Source organism: Protobothrops mucrosquamatus, unplaced genomic scaffold (genome assembly GCF_001527695.2).
Source record: "Protobothrops mucrosquamatus isolate PMUCROS unplaced genomic scaffold, P.Mucros_1.0 scaffold1091, whole genome shotgun sequence".
Lineage (NCBI taxonomy): Eukaryota > Metazoa > Chordata > Lepidosauria > Squamata > Viperidae > Protobothrops > Protobothrops mucrosquamatus.
The window spans coordinates 722,555-739,477 of NW_015387316.1; the positions used below are offsets into that span (position 1 = coordinate 722,555).

Consider the following 16,923-nt stretch of genomic DNA (forward strand, 5'->3'; position numbering starts at 1 on the left):
TATAACGACCTGGGTAATGGGTTGTGTGATTACATCCTGAGATCTAGTGTAGTGATATCCTGAGTTTTGTGTTGCAACATCCTGGGTGGTTGGCTGTGTTGTAACATCCTGAGCTTTAGCATTGTAACCTCCTGAGTTCTGTGATATGATGTCCAGAGCAGAAGGCTGTGATGTAGCATACCGGGCTTTGGTTTGGCTCTGAGTTTGCGGTCTGGCTCTGTGTTCATGCCGTGTGTCCATTTGCTTTGTGTGGGGGTCGGAGGGAGGTGCAGTAGCTGGTGATGTTGTCGTGGTTTGGCTTCTGGATGGTGGTTGCATTTCATCTGAGGGATGGGTTTGGGCTTGGGTTGGGTCTGGTGAGGGTGAATGGTGGTGGCGTACTGTGTTGTTCTGGGTCCGGTGTCAGTTTTCGTGGCTAGGACTCGCTTGTTGATTAGGGCTAGTTTCCAGATGTCTGGTAGGCGGGAGGTATCATCACGTTTATTCATGTTGTGGGGGTGTTTTTCTATTTCGATGGCTTCCATAATTATTCTCTTGTTGTGGTGTTCAGTTTTGGAGATTAGTTTGGTTCCTTCAAAATCAATTTCATGTCCTGTAGCTTTAAGGTGCTGGAAGAGGGAGGAAGTTTTTTCTTCTTTTCTGACTGCATTCTTGTGTTCTGCAATGTGGGCATTTATTCTCCTATTAGTTTGTTCAATATATGTGGCTGGGCAGATTTTGCATGGTATTTCATAGACTCCTTGGTTTTCTAGCTGGATCCTGTCTTTGGGGTTTCTTAAGATGTTGGCTATTTTTTGGTCGGTGCCGAAGGCTGTCTTGATATTGTGTTTGTGGAGAATTTTGCTGATTTTATCTGTGGTGCCTTTGATGTAGGGGAGGAGGGCAATGTCGTTGTACTGTTCTATGTCTCGGTTCTTGGGAGGTGTTTCCCTTTGGATTAGGTTGGTAATTGTATTTCTTTGGAATCCATTGGAGATTAATACGTTTTTGAGAGTGTGTAATTCAGTTTTCAGGTGATCTTTGTCGGCTAGGCGTTTGGTTCTGGAGATGAGGGTCTTGGCTACGGAGTTGATCTGTGCAGGGTGGTGATGGGATTGTACATTTATATATATATTTCTTATTTTTACTGGATTATATAAGAAGAAGTTAGCATGCAGTAGATAAGGTATAGAAGTTATAAAAATACTCATGTATGCCTTCTGTGGTTTGGATCACATGTTTAACCCATAAGTTTGTGGTTTCTTCTGGAACTTTCCACAACCCTAAAGGCCCGGCTAAGGCCTGAACTTTAATTCTGCCATCTCAACATAAGCATCTTTTAACCAATCATCAGAGTTATCAGAATCCTGTTTAAACTCTTCCCAAGTATGTTTATACCAAAAACAAAAGAATCATTACACACCCTTGTCTCTATATATCCTAGTCTCTATATGTGTCAAACCACTGACAGCGATTTATAAAGTAATCTGACAGGACACCAGCCATACATACAATAACAACAAATTTGAAATCATTTCTGTCTGATTAAACAATCTGTTTTCCATATATAATAGCATTAGCTGGCCTCAGTTCTGTGTCAATCAATATTTTCATATTTCTAATCATGCATGCAAGAGGGCTGAATGCCAAACTAAAAGGAAAAAAAGAAGCTGTATCCTTCATGTATATCACAGTATAAAGTTTTTTAAGTAAAGACATTTTAGAAACTGAATAAAATATGTTGATCCAGAATATAAACTCTGGGGGAAGCTAACACAAATCCATTTTGTAAACTTTTAAGGAGTTCTCCAACTCCTCCTCCAACTGCCTCCAGAAGCGGTGAATGCTCCAACACTGGAAGTTTTTAAGAAGAGACTGGACAGCCATTTGTCCGAAATGGTATAGGGTTTCCTGCCTGAGCAGGGGGTTGGACTAGATGACCTTCAAGGTCCCTTCCAACTTTACTATTATTATTATTATTATTAATGACTTCTGGATTTTGTCAACTTTGAGTTAATGCAAGCATATCAATTAAACACAGCAGTTGAAGGAACAACCTAATCTATGGGCCAAGAAATCTTTGTAATTTGGAGAAGAGTGGGTGGTTGTTGATAGGATTTGTGTAAGTCAGCCTTCCCAAATCTGGCAATCTTTACAAGTGTTCTATTGTAACGCTGGCTATGTATTCTGGGTTCTGTAGTCCAAAATATCTGAAAAACGCCAGGCTAAAGAAAGCAGGTATAGAAGAAAGTCCAGTGGAAACGCTGCCAATGATTTAGAAATGCCACATTTACATCTTGAAGCTGAATGTCTACAATATATGATATTATGCATATCTTCAAAATGAACTTTGAGATGTACTATCTATATGGGGATAAGGAGAATGTATTCTAAACAATAGAATGATCCTTCCAATTAAAAGATATGGAGTGGAAAAATTTTATGGGCTCTGCCTTTTGTTCTTATGGATCAAATTTGACAAATGGAATTGTTTTGTCTGGCTTGCTTTTTGGTTCCTTGTACAAATTTGCATGGAACAAAACAGTTGCTGAATGAGTTTATTTCTTTAAAAAATACATACACAGCCATTTCTTTCTTTATTGGTAAATCTATAACAATAAGTTACATTGGTATTCTTCCTATATCAGACTGAGGAGAACATTCCATCACTGAAAGACAAAAACTGCCAAGAACTCTCAGAATATATGAAAAATATTGAATAGGTTGTCTCACATTTATTTTCTAGTAACATTGATAGAACAAAGAAACTGCTGCCCTGAATCAATGTTTATGCTTCTATTTGTAATAAGATTGGAAATAAGGAGAAAATTTCAGGTTAGATAGAACAATATAAAAGAAGGAATACAGAGCAGGAGGAAGATAAAAAAACTGAAAACCAAAAAATAGGTTTGTATGTAAAGTTACTGTACCTAAAATGATGATAACTATTTCCCAACATATTTGTTGGGTCCCCATTTATTTCAAAGAGTGTTTCATAAAACAACAATATATTTGGCTCTTGTTCATCTATTTATATTTAATTCAACCTTTCCTATACATGTTCAACACCAATTGTTGCTCTGGTTCAGATCTGGTATTCTCATTCCTGATTGAGAAAAAATAAAAGAAACTAACAGGGCAAAATCATTCAGTGGTCTTATTTCCATTCTCAAAAATAAGGTCACCAAAGTCTGATGAGAATTAATAATTTCAGCTATATTTATGTTTGCTTGTTTATTCTTGCACATGTCATTCTAAGAGTTTGCATGATGGCATGTGTCTCCTGAAAAAAAAAATCAACTCCTGTTTTCTTTTGTCTTCTTCTAGGCTGGACAGCAACGGTGGTGGGAACAGGAAATTACTGTGAATGGGAAGATCCAGAAAGGAGAATTGATAACTTACAACTTAACAGAACTCATCAAACCTGAGGCTTATGAAGTTCGCCTGACACCAGTCACTATTTTCGGAGATGGAGATGCAACCATTCGTGTAATCAAGTACAGTGGTAAGGGGAAAAAATCAGAGTTTTCCTAGAGAGAGAGAGAGAGAGAGAGAGAGAGAGAGAGAGAGAGAGAGAGAGAGAGAGAGAGAGAGAGAGAGAGAGAGAGAGCGCTTGGGAACATAAGTCCAAAAGTCTGACTTCCAGCCTTCCAAACCTTGATGGGAGAGGTTGGGGCATCTTGGATTCTTATAGGGTTCTTACTCTAGTCTGATAAATTGTCCCTCCTATTATTTTTTAATATTATTAATATGCAAAACAAAAGCAAGCAATTCCTATAAAGCAGGCATGTCAAACTCAAGACGTCACGTGATGTTGCGCGACATATCGGGAGTTTTTCTTCATTGCTGGCAATGGGGTGGGTGCGGTTTTGACATGATGCATCTGGCCCACGGGCTGGCAGTTTAACATGCCTGCTATAAAGGATTCATTTTTTATGAATTGAACTCTTATAATCATACCTATATATCAGTGGTGGCGAACCTATGGCATGCGTGCCAGTGGCGGCACTCGGAGCCCTCTCTGTGGGCACAGGTGCTGTTGCCCCAGCCCCACCTCTCCCCATGGCCCCCTCCTCACCAGCAGCCCCCCAGAGGAGAGTTGCCCCAGAGTGTGGCCCATGCAGAGCAGCACAGCCAAGAACATGGAGCCGGGCAGCCGGGACAAGACTCCGCCCTCGCACTCCATTGCGCACTGATGATACTGCAGGGTGTGGGCGGAGGGCATGGCTGCCATGGTGCTGCTGGGCTGCCTTGGCGATCTGCAGTGGGTCATGGAGGCGGTGAGTGGCCCTGCAGACGGGCAGAGCGGGAGCGGAGCAGGCTGGGGGCCGGAGCAGAGTGAGCAGGATGGGGTGGAGCAGGGCGGGGGCGGGTTTTGGGCACTCGATCTCTAAAAGGTTTGCCATCACTGCTATATATTCATGTCAGAATAAACAATTAAATCATTCATAAGTCTATTATTATATTAAAGTATAAGTTATTCAATTAAAAATGGAAATTAAACATGTAAACTAGTCCATGGAATTCACATCTCTTAATAGTCATTGAAACAGACTGTCTGGCAAGAAAATGTTTGTTCAAATATAGAATTAGAATAAGTGATAGAGATAGCCTTTTAGATTCAATTTCTCTACAATGGTATATAGTATCCACTTATATTTTCCTGCAGTCAAAATTAAGTGCCATTCTCCTTTAATTGCAACCTTTCATTCTTTCTAGTTTCTTCTAGTTTCCAACCTTCAAAATCTCACCTTATCAATTTTTTTAAAGTATTCAAAACAACAGCATTATCCCACAGGAAGGATTGTTGTAATTAGTTTCAAAATCTTATTTCAAATCCATTTGGATTCTTAGTTTGTTTATAACTTCCCCAAATCAACACTCTAATCACCTTTTTGCTGTTTATCCCCCCCCCCATTTTTTTAAGTACTTAAACTTGTATAAAATTTCTTTTTACTAAGGATTGAAGGGTACTCACCCAGTGTAATAAAACCTGCCATTATGGAAGTTCCTAATATCCAAAAAGCAGTTAACAAGCAACTTCCAAAGTTGATTTTGAAAGGAAGTGTATGAACCCTGTGTCTTGTTTAAAGGCTTTGAATCACTGTTTGGGCTACAATGACATTCTCTCATCTATCAGTGCTTTAAACCCACAAGAGCACTATTTTTGGTACTCTCATGAGCAGATGTCTGGAGCACTTGTGGGCAATCCCAGTCCTCTCTTTGTCCAGAGAGGAAATACAAAGAGTTGGCTTTTCACTCAATAGTTGTCTACTCTTCTTTCAACAGAGCTGTCTTTAGTTCATCATTTCTTCCCCAGAAATCACTGCTTCATACTTTTTTTTTTTTTCACTAAAATTCTTCCTTGCTTTTTTTAGGAGTAGGAGCTCATGAAATTCATTCAATCTGACCTTCTCAGTTTTTATTGTTGCATTCACCCATTCATTCTTTCTTCTTTTGTTTTACTATACTGTCCTCATTAATTCTGTCTATAGGGGAAATCGCTAGATACATCTTTTGTATTGTCTCTCATTTTAGTATTCAATTCATATTTTTTGAATTCTTAACCCGATTTATTCTTGTTTTACCACACACAGTTCTTAAGTATCTCATTCCCACTGCATCCAATTTACTTTAATGTTTGCGGTAACAGACCCAACTCTCATTTCCATATAACAAAACATGCTCTTATACATTGCCATTTTCACTTCTGTGAACAGACATTCTTTATGTTAACTTTCTAACAGCATTTTCACATTTTAAAAATTCTCCTTCTACATTTCTATTTTTATAAAACTTTCTACACAAATTCATTTATTTCATCTGTCCTTCCAGAGCAAAACCTGCAATTGGTTTCCCCATTTTCCCTATTAAACACAGCTTTTATCTTTGATACATTAATTTTCAGTTCCATATTACATCATGCAATCTAACATATTGAAAAGCATTTTGGTTCTCAGCCAATGATACAATTCACATCCCCAACTATGTCTTTAATATCACCATAAACATTATTATATAGCCAAGGGGATATTACACATACTTCAGAAAGTAAGTTAGAAAGGAATTTAAGGGGAAACTAAGAGGAACAAAAAGGGACCGTCTACCTCTATTAATATAAAAAAGAAGGGATGAGCGTGCTGCTAGGAGAGTATGATGGGACAGTAAGAGGTGATAGGGAACATACATGGCTTTTCAACTCCTACTTTATATCAGAGTTCTTCCCAAAGAAGATACTGTGGTTCTTTGTTCAAATGAAATTAAGCAGGTAGGGGATTTTAAGTAAATAAAAAGGTGATTAGGAAGCACTGTGGTACCATAAAAAGGTTAAGTCTCCAGACTGAAACAAATTACATCTGATAGCCCTGAAGGAGCTGGTGGATGTGATTCTGGAGTTCTTTTCTGTGATTTCCAAGAAACTATGTGAGAATGGATCTAGTGCCAAATAACCAGAGAAGGTCAAATATTTCTATCTTCACATCAAGGGAAAAAAGGGGTCACTGATAACTACAAACTGGTCATCCTCTTGATGCTGACCTGCTAAAGAGTAAAAACCTTGTTTGCACACTGTCTGACTAATGTAAAACTGCATTGCTCCTCCCAAAGTTAGCTTATTGTCTCTCCTTTTCATCAAGATTTTGCCAGACCTCTCCCCAAACATACTTGGGAATAATTTATTTTTAAATTTAGTTTTCATTGCTATTTGTGTGCCACTGTAGCCCCAAACAGCTCAAGTAGCTAATTTCCTTGTACTTTTTCAATTTAATCTTCTTGGTTTTCCTCTTTGTTTATGAAAACAATAACGGTATTCTTTTAGTTGTCAAGCACAGGAGGCAATATGCATGCATACATTAAACAAGTCATTATCTAAATTAGGTAACAACAGATTCCAGCAAAAATTTATCATGTTAACCCCTGAAAGTGAGAAATTTTGCAGTGGTTAATAATCGAGAACATTTCAACACATTCTTAAAACTATATGGAGGAAAAACAGGTAGGCAGCCATGTCCATAGAATTTCCCTACTTTACTTTTGTCAGAGTATAGAAAACAACTTCATCCCACAAGCTCTACTCCTTTGTGTGTGTATGTGTGTGTGTGTGTGCTGCCATGAAGTATCTAGAAAAGTGCAGGATTATGTAAAAATGTAGCTTTCAATACCCTGACACCTCAAACACCCCACCCCAATTTTTCTGGTTGATGCACTGCACATAAGACATGACTTCTTTCAAACACTTCCCTTTTCCAACAGTGACCATTGGCATCACCTGTATTTTTTGCAGTGAAACAGACTCCATGTTTGGATGTGCTTGTTCACTTTCTCCCCAAGAGCTTAGGATGTGCAGTAGGTCTGTATCTGTGCCTATGTTGTGTAAGTGAGTGTCTGGGAAAGCCTAACCAAGATGGATGGATGTTGCTTCTGTGTTGCATCTTTATGTTTACATGTATATTTCAACTCTCCCCTCATGTTGCATCTTTGTATTTATGTGGATCACTCTACTGGGGAAAAAACAGAATAAGTGCATTTATTCTGCTCTGGATCATGTCACCAGAAGGAAAGGTGGCTTAGAATCGAGCAATTAGTGGATCTTCTGGACCACTACACAACTACACAACCATAGGATGTGTTTTTATTTTGTTTTGTTTTTCTGGAACTATTTTTCCCACATCCCCAAGTTCTGTCCCATTTGTAAACTTAGTGTTGCTTTTCCTAGCTTCTCTCTCCACGCAAAATTTCTTTCTGTTCCTGTTTCTGGAGATACAGAGTCCTGAGCAATTTTACATACTTTCTTTCCCAGATTATATTTTTTGGAAAGATTAAAAAAGTGTATTATTTCAACAAAGATTAAAAAAACCCAGCAAATCTGACCCAAAAGAAAAAAAAACTTTCAATATAATGAGTTCCCTTTGAGCTACTGTATTTCTTGATAATAAAAGATTAGAAAACTTGTTCTTGGTTGGTTTATTCCAAAAACAGAAGACTTGGCTTAATATCCCTCTTGAGTATGAATAGTGAAAGTATGGGCGATTAGAGAGAATTTGCTTTTTAATTTAACTCCCCTCTTTTTCAATACTGCTGATGTAAATGAGTAAGCAGAACAATCTTAAAGGCTTTTCTACTTAAGAGACATCAGTTGTGATTTTAATTTTCCCATCTTCTGCTTAGAGCTGCTGCTTGATGTAAATAAATAAAAAAACTGAGAAGAATGTTGATCTCTAACTACAATTGTGTATATCAATTATATTTAAAAGGAATTCATCAGATGCTTAAGTCCTAGTATTTTCAATACAGTTGGGAACTAAGATATAAACTTACTTTTTTTTTTCTCCACCTTGATTGGAAAACCTGGTTTTCTGCAAAGCCCAGAATGTAATCCTGTTCAGGGTCTATAGATCTGCTGGTGCACACAAAAAACTTTATTAGTTTATAATATAAAATAAAAAAGAAATAGTGGGAAAGTAAGGGAGGGAAAAGGGAAGGGTAAAGTGTAGGGCAAAGGGGAAAAAAAGAAAGAAAAGGCATTGACTTCCAACTCCCTTTGGTGAAACAGGATAAGATAATAGCATCAAACCTCAGCTTTTGGCTTTTATATAATAATATAAACTTGTTGTTGTTGTTAGTTGCGAAGTCGTGTCCAACCCATCGCAACCCCATGGACAACGTTCCTCCAGGGCTTCCTGTCCTCTACCATCTTCTGGAGTCCATAATAATATAAACTAGCCATTTCTATAACAACAAACCTGATCGGTAAAACCCAAAATTGGTAAAACCTCAAGCCCTTTCTGACACACTTCAGAGTTTCTTTTCCATTCTGCTTGATAAGACAGGCTTTCCAGACAAAAAAGGGGTGGGGGAAAATCTGATCGTAATTTAATAATCAGTTCTCAGAAAACAGACTGCACCAGAATGCACCAACTGCCCCAAATAGCCACCCCAGACACCCCATATGCAGGCTACACCACATTTTACCATTTCTCAAGTGCTGCCCTCTAAACCTACAGTCCTACTATTTTTCAACAATCTTATAGCATTTATGACTTCCCATTTGACACATTTTTCTTTGGGCACTCACATTGATAGAATTTGTTTCACTTCAACTTGTTTTAATAATTAAGCCTATAACTTTAATTTCCTACATGTATTAACCAATCCCATTCCATAAGAGTGTTCAGATTTATTGTATCCTTCTTAGTGTCATTGATCATTTATTCACTGCTTTAGACCATCAGAGTTTTCACAAAGCATTTTAATATTAAGTAAAACTGCATTATGAGATTCAGTCAAACCTAACAGAATGACAGAGTTGGAAGGAATCTTAGAGGTCTTCTAGTCCAACCCCCTGATCAAGCAAGAGACTCTATATCACAGGTGTCAAACTCGATTGTGACATGTGATGTATTGTGATGTTTTTTGCTATTGTGGAGGCAGGGTGGGCATGGCCTACATGTGACGCATCTGGCCTGTGGGCCATTAGTTTGACACCCCTGCCCTATACCATTCCAGACAAATGGCTGTCCAGTCTCTTCTTAAAAGCCTTCAGTGATGAAGCACCCACAATTTTGAGGGCAAGCCATTCCACTGGTTAGGAAATTTCTCCTTAGTTCTAGGTTGCTTCTCTTCTTGATTAGTTTCCATCCATTGTTTCTTGTCTTGTCTTCAGGGGCTTTGTGTACCATATGCCTCGTATAAGGATACTCTTCATCAGCTGAGGCACATTCTGGCTAGTATACCACAAATAAAAATGAAGCAGATTCTTCATTTTTGCATTATCTTTGCAAACTAGGATATCTAATCTAGAGACTTATCTTGCAAGCCAACATATTTTTGGCAACATCTCACCAACCAAGGAGGTTTATATAGTGCACTGGCATATTTTCAGATTATAAACTCACTAATTTCTTCCTTAAAATGAACACTTTTAAGTCTTTACAAATGAGACATATGGATGTCCAAATTACCTTCTGCTAGTATCCCTGAAGGACAGACTCCATCCTTAAATCATATCTCTTTATATGCCTATATATGGCCTTACCAAATGAACATTATGTCCTTAAGGAAGTTATGGAAAGAGACTTTTAGCGGCCAGAGACTGCACTTAACATTTTATGGAAGAACCATGAGTCAAAGCAGAGATGTATGTCCCCAAACAGTAAGTACTGTGCTTGCATAATCCCCAAGCCATTTATCTGAAGTTTAACAGGATTGATCCATTCCACAGGGATATGCCTACAAATCATGGCAAGAAATGAACATTTGCATTTCCTTAAAAGAAAAATTTAAAGATGTCTGAAATCATTCATGTGACACTACAGTACTTTCAAATTTCATCTGACACAGAATATTAGGCACAGAGAGTCAGGTTTACAAACTGAGTTAGATTTCACACCTGAGTCAAGATTTCCTTCTGCATCATTTTAAAAAGGAAAACTTTCTTAAATGCATCTTTTATAACATTATAGAAAATCAGAGTCTCTGAACTTTTGGTATATCCAAACTATGGAATCTACAGTCCAAACATTGCAGGAATGATGGCAGAAATGGAGGAATACTGGGGTGAATGTTATAATTCAAATTGCCACAATCAGTGACAGATCTATTTGTGAAGAAAGGATATGTGGCTAGTAGCCAAGAGGACCCTCTCATTTCAAAGGCAGTAGATTTTGGTATACAGTTTTGAGAGGACAAAAGGGGACAACTGTCTCTTTTAAACGTTTTTTTTTCATAAAATCATTAAGGCAATGCTTGTTAAAGCTGCAACTCCTTGATCTGATTTTTATTTATTTATTTAACAATAGCATTTAGACTTATATACCATTTCATAGTGCTTTACAGCCCCCTACAGAGTCAGTATATTGCCCCCAACAATCTGGGTCCTCATTTTACTAACCTAGGAAGGATGGAAGGCTGAGTCAAGTTTGAGCCGGTCAGGATCGAACTCCTGAAGTAAGCAGTGAGTTAGCCTGCAGTACTGCATTCTAACTACTGTGTCACCACAGCTCGTGCTATTTCTATTTCTATCCCACCTTTATTACTATTTATTTATTCTTAATAAATAACTCACCACAGTGAACATATGCAATACTCCCTCCTCCTTCTATTTTCCCCACAGTAACAAACTTGTGAGGTGAGTTATGCTGAGAGAGAGAGAGAGAGAGAGAGAGAGAGAGAGAGAGAGAGAGAGAGAGAGAGAGAGAGAGAGAGAGAGAGAGAGAGAGAGACTAGCCCAAAATTACCCAGCTGGCTTTCAGGAGAGATTAATAGCATTCTTGATTAGAAGCATTCACAAGTTGCAGAACAGAGTTGATTGATATCAAAATGTTGGACACTACTGGGCAAACCCCCATCTTTTAAAAATATGGGTCACACACATTGCACATATGTGAGAAAGGGGTGGGTTTGATTGCCCAGTGGAACCCACAATTCTGAAATTGTTGACTCCACCATAGGAGTAGGGGAGTTATTAAGTGTTCTGAATGCAAGCTTCCCATTTGATCAAAGAACTAAAAAAAAGTAGAGCTGATGTTGCTGTGTTTGAGGAAACAGTTGGGAGGTAGAAGGATGACTAGAGAGATCTATGAACACTTTTTCCTCACTTGTTTTCTTTGCTAGAAAACAAAGGCACAATGACAGACTTGAAAGCTATATAACATGATATTTAATAAAACCTCTTTGGGCCCCTGAGAGCTGTCTTCAAGCATCTACACTAAGCAGTCTTCCAACATGCTCCAATTTTTCTCTCTGATTTTAGGAATGGCATTCCTAGTGGCATAAGAAGGGAGGGATTCACACCCAGGGGGGCGTAACTTCTGAGATGAGGCTTTTGATGCTGATACTCATGATATGCCATCCTATTTGTTTTACAGATGGGATGTAAAATATTTTTCTAGGCAGAGGGCCTCATCTGGCTTTTGAATGATGTGCTTAGGGATTTTCTTCCCAAAAGCGACATATGGAATTTATGTTCAGCTGAAATTCAAAAAACACAGACGTGTGCTTGCATGTGTGCTCACATGCACACACACACAAGCCAAAGGAGTGGAAGAGATATAGCTTACATCTGAGTAATTATATAACTGCCCTGTAAGTTCTGAATTTAATTTGTTGGCTTGTGGAAAGATGGATGACCCATGAGCATCTATTTATTTTTGGACTCCAAGACTTATCATTCCATGCAGCATGGCATAGTCAATGGTGAGGAATGTTGGGAGATAGCAATAGCACTTAGACTTATATGCCGCTTCACGGTGCTTTACAGCCCTCTCTATATGGTTTACAGAGTCAGCATATTGCCCCAACAATCTGGGTTGTCCTTTTACCAACCTTGAAAGGATGGAAGGCTGAGTCAACCTTGAGCTGGTCAGAACTGAAGTCCTGGCAGTCAGCAGAATTAGCCTGCAATACTGCATTCTAACCACTGCGGCACCATGGCTCTTACAGTATACAGTTCATGTCTATAGAGATTCTCAGTCATCCAAGTCATAGTTATCTCAAAGGTGCTTTTTCAAAAGGCAACTGGATTAGAGAGATAGATAGAGAGGATCATTGGTTTGAAAGAGGGGTAAAAGTCCATCTATGTTAGAATTGAACATTCTTCCCTCAACAGAGGGAGAGGAATATGACACCACCTGTTTCCTGTCTACAATGCAGTCCTTTCAGCAGTTCTAAAAAGATTCCACTACCATGTAAACTCTGATTCAGGTGATCCTGAAAACACAGATAAACCCTCAAGTGGCCTCAACAGTTCTCAGAGAGTCAATCTTTCCATCCCCCCATCACCATCCTGTCAGTACCTATCCTTCCATCCCTTCACTATCCAGTTGCTGATGAAGCTTCTTGGAGGAGAAGCAAAGCATCTTCTTCTTCAAGGTAAAAACAATCCAATTGCCTTTTGAAAAAGCACCTTTGAGAGATACAGTATAGATCAGCGATTGTGATCTATATCTTCTTCAGCGATCTATACCTTCTTCAGTTCCTGGGCACATCCCAGTTAGTTAATCTGTTCTTTGTAATATTTGGTCCTGTAATGTAGCACTTACTTGCTAAAACACACTGAAGAATCCCATGGCAATCCTTGTGTTTACAGAAGTACTTTGAACTTAATGTGATGCTTTACTGGCAGGGTTTCTTTTTCTTCTTTTTCTCTTCCAAAACAAGTAGTTATCTTGCTTGCAGAATGACTCACTTTAGTTTGTGTCACTTATTTGTGCAATTATGAGTTTATTTTTCAGAACATTAGTGCTCTCATTCATGCTCTATAGTTACAGATTGAAAAGAGAAGAGCAAAAGAATAAAGATTACTCAAATTCACAACTGGGTTGTAAATGCTTAGCGAAGTTCTGCTTTCATCTAGCTTTTCATTTAAATTCTTTCACAGTAAACCTTCATACAATCGCTTGAGTTTATGTGGATTCACTGCTGCAAAGCAGGTGTTAGCCAAATATTGACTTCTATCATCTCTTCAGCAATACTGCAATCTCTCCATTTGGGGGTCACAGAATCAAATCCTTTCTGAATATATTCTAGAATAAGTGGATTAATGTATATGATTAGTTCTCCACTTCAATGTATTACTATCTTCCCTCAAAGCAATCAGTTCACTTTAAAGAATAAAACTATGTTTATACTCAAAGAGATGCCACAAAAGGAACAAAGAATGGGATTGGGATAAGTTTAAGTGCATGCTAGTACAAATGTTTTTGTAGTGTTAAATAATAATTTTTAGAATGAAACAGTAGAGGACCCTTCAGAGGAAAGGCTTCTCCTTTCCTTCTGATGCAGTTACTTAGAATGCCTATTTATGGAGCCTTTTTAAAAAATGGGCAACCTCTCTCTCCCTCTCTCTGATTATTACTACTACTGTCGTCTTCTTCTTCTTCTTCTTCTTCTTCTTCTTCTTCTTCTTCTTCTTCTTCTTCTTCTTCTTCTTCTTCTTCTTCTTCTTCTTCTTCTTCTTCTTCTTCTTCTTCTTCTTCTTCTTCTTCTTCTTCTCCTTCTCCTTCTCCTTCTCCTTCTCCTTCTCCTTCTCCTTCTCCTTCTCCTCCTCCTCCTCCTTCTTCTCCTCCTCCTCCTCTTCTTCCTTCTCCTCCTCTCTCCCAATTCCTCTCACAAAGCAAGAAATAAAACTGCATCCAATCCATGTACACCATATAGTCCCATCCTTTGGCATGTTTATCCCACCAATTACTGCCCTTGCCTTCCCAAAGTTAAGTGTGCTCTCCCACCTCTGAAAGGTTGCCAACCCTACTTTCAAGGAAGGAATCAAATGGCAGCTGGACTCAACCAGGCCAGTGGAAGATCTCATTATCTTCTCCCAGCTTTCAGAAATAGAGAACAGGGGGAATCAAAAGTTCACATAAGATGCTGCAAGGCTTACAAATTTCTAATATGCAGTTAGAGGTTTCAGATATGAATTTTTCAGCCCTACTTGGAAATGCCAAGGACAGAACATGGCATATTTTACACATAAAGCAAGAAGATATCTTTTTATTTTAATAAATAAATTCCCCTGGCATCTGTACAGGACCCTTTATTTTGTGTTGAACATCAAATCCTCCTAGACAGGATGGCTTCTTGTTTGACTTGCATTATTTTCTGGTCTATAATCCTTCAATTCTTAATAATGCAATCCCCTGGTGTCATTTTTAGCTTTCTTACCCCAGCTCAACCATATGAACCTCCCCCTTTCCCCCCTCCTCTGGAACACTGGAACCACAGAATCAGACTTGCCAATTCCAACAGGGATAACTATAAGCTAAAAAGTTTCTCTAGACCTTGGAAGCTCAGACTGAGAGTTCTATCACTTTCATCAATTCTTATTTTCCCATCATGACAACTATTGCTTGCTACTTTCCCCACTGAGTGATTCTTGAACCTGGACCAATGATGACAGAAGGATCTCCAAAAACTACCACTTCTGGGCTGTTACTCCCCACCTGCATTCTTCTTGAGCTACTGGCCTGCAACATATATATATATAACTAACCACTGTTGAATTTGTTTTTTGTTCCTGTCAATCATCAGGAGTTGATTCTTTTCTTGCCAACCCATCCATTTGGCTTTGGTTCCTGTGTTGCAAACAATATGAATATTGCAGCACTGAAGGTTAGCCATTAACGATAGCTTCTCTCAAAGCCTCCAAGTTTGTCGACAAAGCAAACGTCACTCAATGCAGTTCCCCACAATTTGGTGTCAGAAGAATGCCAAAAATGAAACATTTCTCAGCAAATGAGGAGTAATTGTGTTAGCAAACACAAGGAGGCCCGTCTTGAATAACTGACTACATTTTCTCAAGGCAAATTATACAGGAAGCAAGTCGCTGATTATTCCTCTTAAATAAAGGGATGTAAGAGAGAAAAGAAAGAGATAAAATGGCAATGAAGTGAAGCTAAAGAGTTCTTTCAAAATAGCTTCGTGTAAATTAAATGTTGGCCCACATATGCTGCTCAACTTGGAGTATGCACATCAGAGATTTATTTATTTATTTGTTATTTATGACATTTAGATTCTACCTATCCCTCTCTCAGAGGGATTTTGTGAGGTGTACAACTTCAAGCATAAAAACTAAAAAATACATCACTCAAAGGAGCTAAGTGAAAACAAAAATATTAGGGTCAAAAGGAAGGGGTGGGGGTTTTCAAGGCATTAACATCCAAGGTTGTGCCCCACTCTGCGAGGCCAATGGGAATTGGCAGAGCCCAGTCATCAAACTCTTTCAAACTGCCAGGAGAGTTGCCATAAATGTAATTGGGAAACAATTCTGAGGCGTCCTAGGTACACAATGATTTACTTCACCAAAAAGCTTTCCCTCTGTTAGGATCTAGCAAGAAGTTTGGATTCTGGGATTGGATGGTCCCACTTGCTTCTATTTTGGATCCCATCTACCAAAGAATTTCAGCTGGCAGAATCTAAGAGAAAAGACTTTTCTGCTGTGGTCTTCCTTTTGGAATTTTCTGTCGCTGGGGATGAGATCAGGCCTCACACTCCTGGCCTTCCAGGAGAACCTTAAACCCTGGCTCTGCTGGCTGGCCTAGGCCCCCGATAAGAGCCCTCTATTCTGGGGTGGCTGATGAGGTAGAGAGAAAATCCCCACTCCCTCATCACCTATCCTAAAATAATTTCAGACACTATTTAATCTTTTTTTAAAAAATTGCTTTGTATTGCCCAGAGTTGTTGTAACATTGAGATGGTGTCATATAAATTTAATAAATAAACAATAAATATGTATGTAGGGTAAGATTCCACAGATTCTCTTTGTTTCCTTTGGATGAAAAAAAATCAAATAAGATGGTGGTTTTCTCTTCAAATCCTCACTCACCCCGTGCCAAGGTTCATAGAAATACCCTTCTAAAGCACTAAAAAGTAAAAGCTCAAACAAAATAGTGTTTGTTTTTAATGTAACCAACAGCATACTTATTGTATATTCCCTTGGTTTTCTTTTTCTCTTCTTCTGTTCTCTGCAACAGCCACCTTGTATTTGGTATCTGCTAAAGATTCTGAAATTCTTCAGAATATTTGGAACTCTTGCTGATCTACAATATCCCTGTGTTCTTTCTCTAATTATTCCTTACCTGCTACATTGTGGGATTTTTCCAAATGTGCTAATGTCTCTTTTGGGGGGATATACAGTATCTTGTAGTTTGGATCATGGAGACATATTGTTCTAACATGGAAATATAATTTACTGGATGTTCTTCAATCAGTCGTTCTGATGTCTACTTTTCTAGGCTGTCTTAAGGATAAAAATTGGATCATTACTGTATGTACTGTATTACTCTGTTCCTTGAAAAAGAGGTATAGAAATATTTTAAAATAAAATAAATGCCTATGTAAGTTGCAAACTGCCCATCTTTTTCCATCAATGATTAAATATATAGCTTTTGAATATTTGATAATACTGAAAGATAAAACTGTATTCTTGCTATTGTTATGCTAAAACCATTTTTA

The 16,923-nt window shown here is 38.4% G+C and overlaps 1 protein-coding gene across 1 annotated transcript in view; it reads left to right on the top strand.

The window, feature by feature from the left end:
* Positions 1-16,923, top strand: part of MDGA2 (MAM domain containing glycosylphosphatidylinositol anchor 2) — a gene marked incomplete at its 3' end in the record, with an annotated part of 498,834 nt that overhangs the window by 475,426 nt on the left and 6,485 nt on the right. The window contains exon 11 of the mRNA XM_029284905.1: positions 3,307-3,484. Within this exon, the coding sequence (XP_029140738.1) occupies positions 3,307-3,484 (178 nt within the window). The remainder of the gene's footprint in view (positions 1-3,306; positions 3,485-16,923) is intronic.